The sequence below is a fragment of the Passer domesticus genome, chromosome 3, assembly GCF_036417665.1.
Source record: "Passer domesticus isolate bPasDom1 chromosome 3, bPasDom1.hap1, whole genome shotgun sequence".
In the NCBI taxonomy this organism is placed as follows: Eukaryota; Metazoa; Chordata; class Aves; order Passeriformes; family Passeridae; genus Passer; species Passer domesticus.
The window spans coordinates 141,734-155,467 of record NC_087476.1 but is presented as its reverse complement, the minus strand read 5'-3'; the positions used below and the strand labels follow the sequence as shown (position 1 = coordinate 155,467).

Genomic DNA, 13,734 nt, shown 5'->3' with positions numbered 1-13,734 from the left:
GTGTGAGACTGGAAAAGTTCTGGAGAGGTATAACCTCAGATGCTGCTCCTTCCTTGTAGGAATGGAATCTATCCCCTGACAGCCTTTGGGATGCCACGACCCCAGCAGCCCCAGCAGGTTGTGGTGAAATCTCCCATTGCTCCCCCGTCGGTGAAAACCCCAACTCCAGAGCCCGCTGAGGTGGAGACCCGCAAGGTAAAGGCGAGGGGCTCAGCCTCACTCTCCCACTGCCAGGCAGGGCTGTGGGGCAGCTGTCTGTGGGGCTGTGGGGCAGCTGTCTGTGGGGCTGTGGGGCAGCTGCTGATGGGGCTGTGGGACAGCTGCTGATGGGGCTGTGGGGCAGCTGTCTGTGGGGCTGTGGGGCAGCTGCTGATGGGGCTGTGGGGCAGCTGCTGATGGGGCTATGGGGCAGCAGCTGATGGGGTCTGTGGGACAGCAGCTGATGGGGACTGTGGGGCAGCTGTCTGTGGGGCTGTGGGACGGCTGCTGATGGGGCTGTGGGACAGCTGCTGATGGGGCTGTGGGGCAGCTGTCTGTGGGGCTGAGGGGCAGCTGCTGATGGGGCTGTGGGGCAGCAGCTGATGGGGGCTGTGGGGTAGCTGTCTGTGGGGCTGAGGAGCGGCTGCTGATGGGGCTGTGGGGCAGCTGTCTGTGGGGCTGAGGGGCAGCTGCTGATGGGGCTGTGGGGCAGCAGCTGATGGGGCTGTGGGGCAGCTGTCTGTGGGGCTGAGGGGCAGCTGCTGATGAGGCTGTGGGGCAGCAGCTGATGGGGGCTGTGGGGTAGCTGTCTGTGGGGCTGAGGGGCGGCTGCTGATGGGGGCTGTGGGGCGGCCGCTGATGGGGCTGTGAGACAGCTGTCTGTGGGGCAGCTGCTGATGGGGGCTGTGGGGTAGCTGTCTGTGGGGCTGTGGGGCAGCAGCTGATGGGGGCTGTGGGGCGGCCGCTGATGGGTCTGTGGGGCAGCTCCTGATGGGGGCTGTGGGGCAGCTGTCTGTGGGTCTGAGGGGCGGCTGCTGATGGGGGCTGTGGGGCAGCAGCTGATGGGGGCTGTGGGGCAGCTGTCTGTGGGTCTGAGGGGCGGCTGCTGATGGGGGCTGTGGGATGGCTGCTGATGGGGGCTGTGGGATGGCTGCTGATGGGTCTGTGGGGCAGCAGCTGATGGGTCTGTGGGGCAGCTGTCTGTGGGTCTGAGGGGCGGCTGCTGATGGGGGCTGTGGGATGGCTGCTGATGGGGGCTGTGGGATGGCTGCTGATGGGTCTGTGGGGCAGCTGCTGATGGGGGCTGTGCCTCTGTTCCAGGTGGTGCTGATGCAGTGCAACATCGAGTCAGTGGAGGAGGGCGTGAAGCACCACGTATGTTTCTATGTCTGGCTGAGCAGGGGGAGGCTGGGGCAGCTGTGCAGGGCTCATGGCTCTGATGTGCTGCTGGTGCCTGGGGTAACCCTGCACTGCTGCAGCTGCCACCAAAGGACCCAGAGCCTGGCCCAGGCCTGTGCCTGTTGCTGACCTGGCACCTGGCCCACCCCCAGGCCCTGTTTCCCAGCGCAGGATGGTGCTGCCAGCTGCAGTTCAGGATGGAACTGGCTGAGGCTGTTCTGTTAGATCCCCGTGGGGCTCTGGAGGGGTGGTTCCCATCCTATGGGGCATTTCTAGGCTTGCTTTGGGCTTGCCATGGCAGCTTGCAGGACTGCAATCCCTCATGAGAATTTCTTTGCCTTGCAGCTGACACTGCTGCTGAAACTGGAAGACAAGTTGAATCGACACTTGAGCTGTGACCTTCAGCCCAGTAAGTCTCCTTCTGCCCCTGCCAGGTGCATTGGGCCAGCAGCACGCTTGGACCAAGGACTGACACCTTTCCTTGTGTTGCAGATGACAACATCCAGGAGCTGGCAGCTGAACTGGTCCAGCTTGGATTCATCAGCGAGGTAAGCAGGGGCTCAGGCAGGGCTATGGGCCTGTGTACTTTCTCAGAGTTCAATGGTTTATGACCTTTTTCGGGGGAGGAGGCAGGAGGAGTAAGCCAGGTCTCTGCCCTGGGGATCTCCAGCCATGCTCTCAGCTTTGAGTGGATGGAGCTTACCTCTCACTGTCCTTGTTCTCCCCAGGCTGACCAGAGCAGACTCACCTGTTTACTTGAAGAGGCATTTAGCAAGTTCTACTACACTCGGAACGGAGCCCTGACGGCCGTGACTGTGTCATCTTAGCCCCGCGGCTCCTGGGCAGCCAGCGTGGCCTCGCTGCCTGCGACCCATCTGTGTCTGCCCACCGCTGTCGGGCATCCGCAAGACCCCAGCTGCAGTGCTTGGAAGCTCATCCTGCATGTGCCGGCTGGGCTCATCGACAGTCCTCCCTGCCCGCCTCCTAAAGGGACTTTGCGCATCAGTATTATTTCCAGCCCTGTTTTTGTTGGGATTTGCCAGGTTGTGCTGCGGAGCTGAGGCCTGGCTTGGGGCGTTCTGCAGCCCCACTCATGTGCATGGAGTTTGTTCTGTTTGAATTGTACAAAGTGTCTTTTGCACAGCACAGAAATGGGTTTTTTCTTTCTTTTTTTTTTTTCCCCTTTTTTAATTTAAAGGTAAGCAGGGGTGAGCCCCTAAGCCCTGCACCCCCGGTCACTCCCCCCCCATTCCCGCGCCATGAGCCCAGGGGTGGCCGAGCTCGTCCCCCCTCCCCGCCCGGCGCTTCGCTCCCGCCGCCGGCTGCACTTTGTTTACTGGTTCGCACCGCCCGGGGTCACGGCGTGTGCTGGCCCCGGGCTGCGGCCCCGCGGCCCCTGCAGCGCCCGGCCCTTGCCGGGGGCTCCCGGGCCTGCAGCGGCCCCGGGGCGCAGTGTCGCCCCGGCGCGCGGCGGGGCCGAGCCGCGGCTCCTGCATCTCATTTCTATCATTTCCTATTTTTAATAAACTGTTTTGTAAAGACGAGAGTGCCGCCTCTTGCGGGGCGGGGCGGGGCGGGGGGGCCGGGCCAGCCGCCGGTCCCTGCCCCGGGGCGGTGCGAGCGGCGGCGGCGGCGGCCATGGCCGGGGGGCGGCGGGCGCCGGGCGCGCTGGCGGAGCCGCGGCGGCTGATGCGCTCGGGGCTGGGGCTGATCGTGCTGGGCCACGGCAGCCTCGTGCTGGGCGCCATCGTGCACGGCTCGGTGCTGCGGCACGTGGCCGGCGCCCGCCGCGCCGTCACCCCCGAGTACGCGGCGGCCAACGTGGTGTCGGTGTGCTCGGGGCTGCTGGTGAGCGCGGCCGGAGCGGGCGGGGGGCGGCGGGCCCTGCCCCGCCCGGGCCCTGCTGAGCGCGGCTCTCCCCGCAGAGCATCGCCGCGGGCATCGTCGCCATCCTGGTGTCGCACAACCTGTCCCGGGCGGTCCTGGTGAGTGCGGGGCTGCGGCCGAGCGGGCGGGGGGCCTCGGCGCGGCCCTGCCCCGCCGGCAGCCGCTCCCCTGGACCTTGGCCCCGCGGCTCCTTCCGCCTCGGCGGCGGCTGCCGGCGCTGCGGGTGTCGCCTGTCCCCGGCTCGGCCCCGCCGGCGCTCCCGGAGGGTGGGAGCGCCGTCCTCGGGCAGAAGCGCTTCGGTGGGCGAAGCTGCAGCCGGGTCGGGGGTCCCGCGTGGGCTCGCAGGGTGGGCGGGCACGGGGCGGGGTGTGCCGGGCTGGGCTGGGGGCTCCCGCGGAGCCTGCTCTCCACGGAGCCCGAGGCAAGGGGCGTTCAGCGGGGCCCAGCTCACGGGGGATGGAAGGATGCGAAAGGTGCGAGAGCCTCATCCGAGGGCGTGTCCGAACCGTCCTGGAAGAGGCGAGAGGTCGTGTGTGCTCCTCGGGGGAGCAGCTCTGCAGAGACACAGGTGCCCTGCCCCAGCGTTTCCCGAGCTCCTGCCAGTCCCACTCGTATTCTTGCGCCTGCAGCACTGGACCCTGCTGGGCGTCTCTCTGCTGAACTGCCTGCTGTCCACCGCGTGCAGCGTGGGGCTGGCGCTGGCCTTTGCCCTCACCGTGCACAGCCGGGGCACGCACCTGGTCCGGGGCTGCAACAGCTCTGCGCTGCCTGTGGATGCCCGTGCAGCCATTGCGACTAACGACTGTCCCTTCAACACCACGCGCATCTACGTGAGTCACTGCACAGCCCCGCTCCTCCCAGCAGCTTCTTTCCCTCTCTGCTTCCTCTGGTCTTTTCTTTTCACTCTCACTCTCCCTCCTGCTCCCCTTCTCTCTCCCTCTCCCCCTTCTTTCCCCTGCTGTCCACACAGTTTCTGCTGAGTGTGTTCAGCCAGCCTGGTGCAGGGCCCACGTTCCTGTGACTGCCTGCTCCGCAGGACACGGCGCTGGCCCTCTGGTTCTCCTCCCTGCTGCTGGCAGCTGTGGAAGCCGTGCTCTCGGGCAGGTGCTGTTTGGTGGCTCTGGTCTTCCAGGGCATCGGGCCCTGTGCACACAGCTACAGCAAAGAGCAGGTACAGAACTCCCTGGACACTTCTCCCTGGATCTCCCCCATGATTGCTGCCTTTGTGCTGCACTTGTAAGGTGCTGGGTTTTGCTGGGAACAAGGAGGCTGTGCAGCAGTAGGGGGGATGCTGAGTTGGAACCTCTTCTAGCCAGCCTGAGTGCCAGACCAGCACCCCCTCATGGGGAGTTGCAGAAGGACCCTCTTCTTCATCCCCCTGGTAGCCAAGCCTGTTCTTTTTTTGTGAGAACATTGCCCATCATTGTCACCCTACACTTTTGTCTTTTTTTTTTCCTCTCTAGCTGACCAGGCCAAGTACAGCAATGGAGAAGCCCCTCCGTGAGAGGCAGCAGCTCCTAGCAGGACTTGCTGAGTCTCCTGCGTAGATGGAGAGGTGAGTGCCTCATGTGGGCTGTGCTTGGGATGGGGGGAGCAGGCTCTGCCACCAAGAGGGTCCATGCCCACACCAGCCCCCCAAAACACCTCTTCCTAGGAACTAGGGCAGAGGAGTCAGTGATACTGGGCCCTGCAGCAGAGCCTGGCACTGACACTGCTCCTTTGCTCCCAGGTGGTGCTGCAGGAGCGCTGTGATCCAGCAAGGCTGGGGCCAAGGTGGTGTCACACCTCCTGCAGCGGGCTGCAGCGGTGAAGGGTGTGCTTTGCCCCCTGCCCCCTGCTCCACCACCCCCCCTGGCACAGACCCTGCTGCTCAGCAGGTGCTGTGGGCCCCAGATGCTCTCCCATCCTTGCCCCAAGCTGGGGCCCTTCCTGCTGTGCTGAAGGCTGTTGGTTTCTGTCAGCAGTGATGGGGGTGGGCAGAGGTGCTGGGGCCCAAGTCCTGGTGCCATTGCAGGCATGGCAGCTGGCTGTGCCTGTGCTCAGACATGTCAGGGAACAGAAGGGGAAGAATCCTTTTCGTGTAGATCTCTAGTTTTCTTGAATAAATGAACTTTTCCTTTCTACACTGGCTGTTCTGAGTGGCTCTGCTAGGTGAGTGCTGGTTGGGAGCAAGGTATGCCAAGGGAAGGAAGCTACTCTGTGAGCCCATCCCTGTGCCTGCCACTCCCTGAGCACAGGGATGTTGGCAGAGCTGTGGCCTCAGTGTGGAAGTCATCCACAGACGTGGGGGTTGAGACACAGGGGGTGCAGCCCTGTGCCCAGCAGCTGCAGTGTTGTGGGCCCAGCATCCCCTGGCAAATAGGAGCACTGTAGGGCTGAGATAACATGTTTATTGGATGTAGAAGGTGCTGAGCAACAGGCCTGAAAGCTGCCCCAGTCCTGTTCACTGGAATGAGAAACTGGTGCTTGGGAGCCCCCCACACCACCGTCGGAGGAACTCGATCACATCCTGGCCTGCAGGGCTGTGGGATGTCTGCAGAAAGAGAGAGGCCTTGGCACTGGGACACCCCTGTGCCCCCTGCCTGAAGGCACCCTGTGGGCTAGCAGGACTGGTGCTCCCCACCAAGCAGCACTGTCAGTGCAGTGAACTGCCCCAGGACAATGACATACCCAGGAGGATGCTGCATTGCCAGCATGAGGGGCTGAACCCACCCAGAGCCTGTCTCCCTGCCTGCGGGTTCTGGCTCACCTTGACAGCCATCACAAATTTGTACCACGCATCCTTCTTCACTTCTCGGCCTGGCCTCAACTCAATCTTGTTTCTTAGCACTGGGTACCCTGGGCACAAAGCGACACATTCAGAACAAGCTGAGTCCCACAGCAGGCCCCCACCTGGTGCACCCCTTCCCTGTGCTGTAGCTGCCCTAACAGCACAGTGTTTTGGGGGAATAAAGCTGCCTTGGTCTCTAAGAGACCAAAATGAAGAAGGGGTGTTCAAAGTGGAGGATCAAATTAAGATTAAGGCTGAACTGCCCTTGGGCAATGACATCCAAGTGAATAGGTCCAACAATGGCACCCACCTTCTGACTCTTGAAGCCACAGCCCTGTTCCTGGTGGCCCAATCCTGCTCCCCCTTCTCTGACCCTTTTTAAGTCCTGCACTACAGAGCAGGGCCAGGTGCTGCCCAGTCTCAACTGTCTGTGGTGGCCGGCCTGGAGTCCCCAGGCAGAGCTGCGCCAGCCTGAGCCATCCCTGAACCACAGAGTGGCTGAGCTCAGAATTGCTCTGGGGTCTGTACGGTTCAACTCCCTGCTCAGGCAGGGCCACCCCAGCCCAGAGCTGTGTCCAGACAGGTTTTGACTGCCTCTAAGGATGATGATCTCACAACTTCTGTGCAACCTGTTCCAGTGCTCACCCCCACAGTAAAAATGCCCTATCTCCTCCAGCAGAGCTGGTTCCCACACAGGCCCTCCACTGCTCTTAGAGCGCAGCCCAGACCTCCTGCCAGACCCACCCTGCAGCACGTTCCCACTCCCTGCACGGCACTGTGCCATCTCTTGTCTGGCCTGGAGCTTACCCGTTAGCAGGCAGGGCAGGGAGGGCACCCCAGTCCCCGCTGCCACCAGCGAGGCTTCGTAGGCGCCGCGCTCGTCCTGCGGCAGCGCCTGCTCCAGCCGCTGGTCCATGGACACCGTCAGCACCCAGTCCCTCACCTCCTCCCGCTGCTCCTCCTGGGGGCAAAGGCCAGGGTGAGGCTGGAACCGGGATGCTGCTGCCCCACCACAGCCCCACAGCAGCAGGGAGCACGCGGGAGAGCAGGACAGGCGTGCATGATGTGCACACAGCACACACGTGCGTGGTGCACAGTGGGGCTTGAGAGTATGTGTGTGTGCTGGGGAGCACAAGAGGGAGGGAGGGAGAGAGGGAGAGAGTGTGTGGATGTGTGTGTTTGTGTATGTACAGGTGTGTGTGTGTGTGTTTGTGCATGTACAGGTGTGTGGGTATACACAGGTGTATGTGTGTGTGTGTGTACACAGCTGTGTGTTTTTGTGCGTGTGCGCACAGGTGTGGTTTTTGGTGTGTGTGTGTGTGTACAGGGGGGTGTGTGTGCACAGATGTGGTTTTTTGTGTGTGTACACAGGTGTGTGTGTGTTTGTGTATGTGTACAGGTATATGTGTGTGTGTGCAACACATCTGTGCACACATCTGTGCGTGTGTTTGTGTGCTCGCAGTGGAGGGACAGGCAGAAGGTGCAAGTTCTGGGTCTGTTTCCATCTCCTGCAGCCTCTGCAATCCCAGCCCCACCCCAATCCCTGTTCAGAGGGCTGTGAAGCAGCACCACTGGTCCCAGGAGCTGAGAAGACATAAGTGACACTCACAGGCACGTGCTGATGGGCTGGAAGGGGCACTTCAAAGGGAATGTCTGTCTTCTGAAAATCAGAATGGTCCAGGGAATCCAGGTTCCCTTCTTCGATGGCCTGGAAAAAAGGGGTAGAGCACTGGGCAATGCCAGCTGTAGAGCTCACAGTACAATTCATGGCCAGGATGCCCCTGCCTGTTGGTGCTGTCCTGTCATCCATGACCACACTCTGCAGTGCCTCTCAGACTCTGCCCTGTTCAGGTGGCCTTGAAGAAGGGAAAGATGTAATTGGGTGCTTTTGTTTTTCCCCAGCTGCTGCTGACAGCACTTGAGAGTCTGGCACAGTGAGGTGTGTCAGCTCCCTTGGATTTGGTGTTTCTGGTGGGCAGCCTGCTGGACAAGCAAGGGACTGAGGGGACTCCAGAGTCCTGTATCACAGTGGCCAAAGCACTGGGCCATGGCCTCCACCTCCCAAGTAGTTTTTCTTCCCTTGGAACAACTTGAGTGACACCCTGAAAGCTGTAATGGCATCTGCAGCCATGAGGACTTCGGGCCTAAATTGTCAGGCCAATGTGCTCCTTGCTGCCCTGTGCACAGTGGCACTGGCATGCCCAGGGTGACTTGGGGCAGGGCTGTGCAGGTGCCCTGCATGGCAGGTCCTCCCACAGGGAGGGTGAGGGTGCCCCCTGCTCCAGGCACACACTGATTGGGGTCTGGGGGCTCTCCCATCAGTCCGAGCCCCAATGTGCTGCCCTGCAGGAGTCTCAGGTGAGCCCTGGCCAGCCTGGGGGTCTGCAGTGGCCCCGTGGCAGCAATGGCAGTGCCACTGCCATTTGAGAGAGCCAGCCCTCCTCCCCCACAGACCATACTCACATCTGAGAGGTCCAGGAAGTGGTTCAGGAAGACAAATGCCATGTTCTCCCAGCTGACTGCCTGGTATGGAGAGGAACCCTCAGTGAGACTGGGCAGCTCATCCTCATAGCCATTTCTCCCAGAGCCATAGCTAGGAAGGATGTGTCTCTCTTTGTGCCACAGTCTCCAACCAGCTCATCACCACAGACTGTCCCACAGAATGGAGACAGGCATTATGACCAGGCTGGATGGGGCTTGGAGCAGCCTGGGATAGTGAAAGGTGTTCTTGCCCATGGCAGGGGTTGGAACAAGATGAACTTTAAGGTCCCTTCCCACCTAAACCATTATATGATTCTATCATTGCACAGCCAGGTCCAGGCAGCAAGGACATGCTGCTGTCCTTGCCATGTGTCACAGCTCCCAGGCAGACTGTCAGACACCTGGGTGATGCAGAGCAGAGCTGAGCAGCCTGACATCCACACTGACAGAGCCATAACATGGCCTCTGTCCACCTCTGGGTCTGTAGGTCCCATCTGCTCACTGGCTGAGGTCTGGCCAGCTGCTTGAGGAACAGCCTCCAGGAAGAGTCCAGGATTTGGGAAGATAAAGCTGAGAATCCCCGAGCCCAGGGTGTTCTGTGTCCTTCTCTGGTGCAGAGGTAGCTCTTACCTTGGCAGCCATCCCAGCCTCATAGAAAGCCTTGTCTGCAGGGAGCAGATCCGTGTGGCGCAGCAGGGAAATGGACAGCTGGGCAGCCATGGTGTCCTGGGGGCACAGAGGACAGCAAAGACAACAATTCAGCAAAGAAGGGATCTCACGAGATCACCCCAGACTCACAGCAAGGACTCTGTACCCACACATGCCCTACAGGTAAAAAAGGTCAAAAACCTCAGTCCTGACTCTGAGTTCCCTCACTACAGAACACATGGGACTGTCACCTGAGGGTAAATTATTCTGCTTTACAAGCCTTGCTATTTTTCAGGAGAAGCAAACCACCCAAACAACCCCCATCTAAGTCATAGAACAGGTGAGGTTGGAAGGCATTGCTGGCTTGACATTGCTGGCAGTTCCCAAATCCCACCCCTAGCTCCACCCAAAGCAGAGGCTGGAGTTTAGGAACATGCTTGGTCAGGTTTTGACCATCTCAAGGAATGGAGATTCTCCAGCCTCTCCACAAACCTATTCCAGCCACAGTCTCAATACATTTTTTTTTCTTGTAGGCAATTATGTAAGAATTTTGGTGCAGAGGTGATGAATTAAAGGGTAATTTCACTTTTCTGCTGCCAGATCCTATTGCCACACAAGAACTGTCAAGCCCCCCCCGCCTCCTTCTTCATGGTCCCAAACAGACTGCCCAGCCCCTCAACATTCCACAGCTGTGGAGATCTGTACAGGCTTCCAAGACATCAGACTTGGCTCTTGATGTCTGACATGTCTCTGGACCCCAACATCCACACACACAGCCATGGGAAATTCCCAGTCTTCCCTGTGGTTTTCACTGGGGTTCTTTTCCTTTTCCCAGCCTTCTCCATCACAACTCTAGTACCACATCCATCCAGAGCTGTAGAACAATTCCACAATCCCACACGGATCAAGACTTCAACAGGGAGGCCAAGAACAAATCCCAGGGCACATGAGACTCCAAAGGAGTCACAGGGCCTTGTGATGCCCCCACAGAGGCCCACAAGCTCCCAAAGCCCCCAACAAGCCCAGCACACAGGACCAGTACCTGCTGAGGCCCTGGGCAGATGATCTGCTCTGAAGAGCACGTGTGAAGCCCAGCAACTCCTGGAACCCAGGAGAGCAGAGAAGAAGCCATCCCTCTCTTGGGAAGATCAGATTTTTTGTCATTCCTAATTTTCTACTGGCACCTCCACCCTCACAAGTCATGCCAAGCACAAGGATCAGCTCCTGCCCTGGTTTACAGCTCAGCCACAGTGGCTGGGACAGTACCCACAGTAAATAGAAAACACCACCTACAGCTCCACCTGCTAGTGGTGGGCTCCCACATTACTGCAGTCCCGCTCTCATGCATCCATGATGGGTGATTTGTGAAGTGGAATAGTAACCTATGAACAGCCCCAAACATGCAGATCCCCATGGGTTCCCCACTCTGGGTGCTGCCCTGGCAGAGGAGCTGCAAAGCCTCACCAGCTGCTTCAGGCCCTGCGCGGCGGAGCGGGCGGCGCAGTAGTGGGAAATCAGCAGCATCCGCTCAAACTCCTCGTGTGCTGCAGTGTTTGCCTCGCTGGACTTCACCAAGTTTTCACACTGAGAAGAGAAAATGAGAGGAACTGAGAGCAGGAGAGCATGAGGGCACTCTTCATCCACATGAGACAGGAAAGTCAGGAGAGGGAAGGATCTGAAATACCCAGACACCTCTGGGACTGGACAAGGGCTGGGCCTTGGGTGCTCTGGGTCCGAAAGCATGCTGACGAAGGAGGCTGTGGGAGCCAGGGAGAGTTACCAGTACTGCAGCAACAGCCAGCACTGGAAGCAGGGTGAGCCTGGATGGACAAAGGGAGGATTTTTTGATTTTGCTTATGCTCGCAGTAGGGACAGAAACAGAGATAAGGCAATCATGGCTCTAGCTGAGGTGTTCTGGACAGGAAAGAGGAGCAGAAGGCTCTAAGCCTCCATGGGAGAATTTGTATTTTCCAGGCTCAGTAGCTCTGTGCTTTCCCCATGCAAGCTGCTGAATGTGTGGTAGGATGAGAAGAGGATGTCACAACAGCTCCCATGTTGCAGTGACACCTGGAGCTCTGCAAGGGCCAGTGTCCAGACCCACTCCCAGGATTTGACCTGGAGCACAAGGTCTGCTTCTCTGCCTTCTCTTGTTCAGCCACATCCACTTCTCAGGATCCTGTTTCCCTACTGTCCACACTGCCAGCTCTCTACTCTTAGCTTGTGGTCTAAAAACACTGTCCGTGTCACCTGTTGAGAGACTGGCTCCTCTTCCCGTTCAGTGAAGCCCCCCTGGCTGGGGCTGAGCAGGCAGGGGTGCCATGGCCACACTCACCAGGGCGAGGAGCACGTCCCGCAGCTCAGCCCAGCTGGAGTATGCCTCAGCACAGTTCCTGCCAGGTGCGTTCACCATCTCCACAAACAGACGCTTGTAGATGTTGAAATTCTGCAACAAAAAGGACACGAGTGTGGAAGGAGACAGATGAGGAGTCAGCAGACTGCAGAGCTCTCCTGCTGCCAAGCACGGGCCAAGAACACGGCTGCAGAGGGGCAGTGCTGCAGGTCACTGGCTGCAAGGAGGGCTGGGGACAAGGCAGGCAAACAGGGAAGGATGGAAGGATGCTTCCAGCAGCCAATACTCTCAGAGAGGCAAATGGTTTCTTTTGTTCTGAACTTGGTGCTCAAAACAAACACAAAGAGTCAACTTCCCCTGCCCCTTCCCATGGAGAACATGCTGGGAGATTTCCTTCAGCCCTCTGGAAGAACCCACTGCAGGGCTGGGCACACTGAACACAAGGCAATCCCAGCTCAGGCTGGGAGCCTGACTCATGCAGCAGATCACAGCACACTGGACAGCCCCCTGGGATGCCCTCCTTACCTGTGGGTTGGCAGGTGCTCCGTGCTGGACGTACAGGTGCAGGGCTTTGTCCCAGCAGCCCTCACAGATGAGGTGTGTTGCATACAGAGCCACGTACTTGTGCAGGACCTGATAGCTCTGCAGAAGACACACAGAAAGCAGCATGAGACTCATGAACTGAAGACTTGCCACTGGGTGGGGATGGATTCAGCCATGTGTACATGTGAGTCCCAAAGGGTGAAACGCGTAATCGGAGCCAGACTGCCCTAAGCACACCTGGATTTGATTTGGGCCCTACTGACACCTTTATTTTGGCTGGCTGTTGTTGTGCTGATCCTCCACACATGCACATACAGCTGTTTTGCAGCTGCTCAGCACTTGCCAAAGGAATACTGCCAAACACCCAAAGGATGCAGCACCTCTACTATGTGTCAACACAAGGCTACCAACTGTGAAGCAGCCTTCAGTCTAACACAGAAAGTAACTAAAACCCTTGGTGAAGATGTTTGTAATTTACAAAGCTGCTCTAGTCCATCACCCACACAGTCACAGCTCCAGGACTGCAGACCTTCTTAGAGGGCTGCTCACACCAGTGCTGACCCCATAGACACTGCTGAGAACTGGTGTTGGCCTCACAGAAATTCAAGTGAGGAAAGAACTGCTTCACACATGCATAAATATAGTAATGAGAGGACGAAAATGGCACAAAATGTGTAACCCTGTTAAAAACTGAGCAATGGAAGCAAGTTTATTATGCAGAAGAAAGATGAGTGTGCCAGCAGATGTCCAGAACTCCAACACCCAGATGGGTGCTGGTAAAGCACTGTGTTCAGTATAGCCTGGGATAAAGGTTAAGTCTGGTATGTGACCTGTTTTGATAAATGTACCATTTTTGTTGTATAATCACTGTAGAGCAGCTGAGTCAAAGTGATTATATTCTGCACTGTTTAGGGAAAAGGATCATGCCAATCCTCTCTTGGAGACACGAGCAGACACCAAGATCCTCTCAGACTCAGTGTGCCCTTGTGGTGCCCAATACAATAAACTTGAGGCTTTCCCATTAAATGGAGTGTGCAGTTATTCTCTGACTCCTGATAAGCAGAGCATCAATAGGGGAGCCTCCCAAGAGAACAATGAGAGAGAGACCATCTGTATCACAGAGAAGCCCAAATCTAAGTTCACTCTAGTAGAATCCAAACTTTGATTATTGGAACCAAAGTTATAAAACCACAGTCCCAGAGCTTTTCCAAGGCTTCAGTGCTGGCCTGAGTGACAAGTTGTGATGTCCCTACTAACTGCAGATGCTGTTGCCAAGGCTGCCCTGTTATTCAATCTGAACCAACATGTCACTCCAAAGAACGGCCCACCCTTGGTTATCTCCATGATCAACAACCATTTAACCAATACCTGTTTAATAGCCAATCACCAATCAATAACCACTGAATACAAACCATCCCTCAAAGTACATCCTGATAATTCAGAGCTGTCTTCTCCTGCTACTTCCTTGAAAGAGCACTGTAAAACAGTTTCATTTTGCTTTTCTCCCTTTTATTACTCTGCTGAGGTAATTTTGTTAGATTCAGATCAGTAAAACTGAAAAAATGTCAGATTTGCTTTCCTGACTAGGATGTCTCATTCTGACTGACACCATCACTCTCAAGAACACAGAGAAAGAAGGCTTTCTTCTACAAATCCCTGTTTCCATGGTACCAATTAC

The 13,734-nt window shown here is 57.8% G+C and overlaps 3 protein-coding genes and 1 long non-coding RNA gene across 5 annotated transcripts in view; 3 read left to right on the top strand and 1 right to left on the bottom strand.

The window, feature by feature from the left end:
* NRBP1 (nuclear receptor binding protein 1) overlaps positions 1-2,921 on the top strand; it is a 35,526-nt gene extending 32,605 nt beyond the window's left edge. For both annotated transcript variants that reach the window (XM_064411362.1, XM_064411360.1), the window contains 5 exons: positions 60-195; positions 1,300-1,353; positions 1,723-1,786; positions 1,870-1,925; positions 2,106-2,921. In XM_064411362.1, coding sequence (XP_064267432.1) covers positions 60-195; positions 1,300-1,353; positions 1,723-1,786; positions 1,870-1,925; positions 2,106-2,204 — 409 coding nt within the window. In that variant the 3' untranslated portion in view covers positions 2,205-2,921. The remainder of the gene's footprint in view (positions 1-59; positions 196-1,299; positions 1,354-1,722; positions 1,787-1,869; positions 1,926-2,105) is intronic.
* Positions 2,922-2,981: 60 nt separating this feature from the next.
* Positions 2,982-5,387, top strand: KRTCAP3 (keratinocyte associated protein 3). Its single transcript, XM_064411371.1, has 6 exons — positions 2,982-3,225; positions 3,303-3,362; positions 3,894-4,094; positions 4,301-4,435; positions 4,728-4,819; positions 4,994-5,387. The coding sequence occupies exons 1-5, from the start codon at positions 3,016-3,018 to the stop codon at positions 4,809-4,811; spliced, it is 690 nt and encodes a 229-aa protein (XP_064267441.1). The 5' UTR covers positions 2,982-3,015; the 3' UTR covers positions 4,812-4,819; positions 4,994-5,387.
* A 253-nt stretch (positions 5,388-5,640) lies between these two features.
* The window catches only part of IFT172 (intraflagellar transport 172), a 37,574-nt gene continuing 29,480 nt past the window's right edge, over positions 5,641-13,734 (bottom strand). Inside the window, exons 40-48 of the mRNA XM_064411358.1 lie at positions 12,039-12,155; positions 11,496-11,606; positions 10,628-10,747; positions 9,146-9,241; positions 8,498-8,557; positions 7,644-7,742; positions 6,842-6,995; positions 6,014-6,102; positions 5,641-5,797 (exon numbers count right to left, since the gene is read on the bottom strand). Coding sequence (XP_064267428.1) covers positions 5,708-5,797; positions 6,014-6,102; positions 6,842-6,995; positions 7,644-7,742; positions 8,498-8,557; positions 9,146-9,241; positions 10,628-10,747; positions 11,496-11,606; positions 12,039-12,155 — 936 coding nt within the window. The 3' untranslated portion in view covers positions 5,641-5,707. The remainder of the gene's footprint in view (positions 5,798-6,013; positions 6,103-6,841; positions 6,996-7,643; positions 7,743-8,497; positions 8,558-9,145; positions 9,242-10,627; positions 10,748-11,495; positions 11,607-12,038; positions 12,156-13,734) is intronic.
* On the top strand, positions 8,416-11,395 carry LOC135295721 (uncharacterized). Its single transcript, XR_010357832.1, has 2 exons — positions 8,416-9,346; positions 9,999-11,395. It is a non-coding gene; the product is annotated as an uncharacterized LOC135295721 (long non-coding RNA).

Bases quoted from the DNA above. Each gene is read 5' to 3' on its own strand.
- KRTCAP3 (XM_064411371.1), top strand. From the start codon at position 3,016: ATGGCCGGGGGGCGGCGGGCGCCGGGCGCGCTGGCGGAGCCGCGGCGG. The intron at 3,363-3,893 runs GTGAGTGCGGGG...TTGCGCCTGCAG, and splicing joins ACCTGTCCCGGGCGGTCCTG to CACTGGACCCTGCTGGGCGT. The intron at 4,436-4,727 runs GTACAGAACTCC...TTTCCTCTCTAG, and splicing joins ACAGCTACAGCAAAGAGCAG to CTGACCAGGCCAAGTACAGC.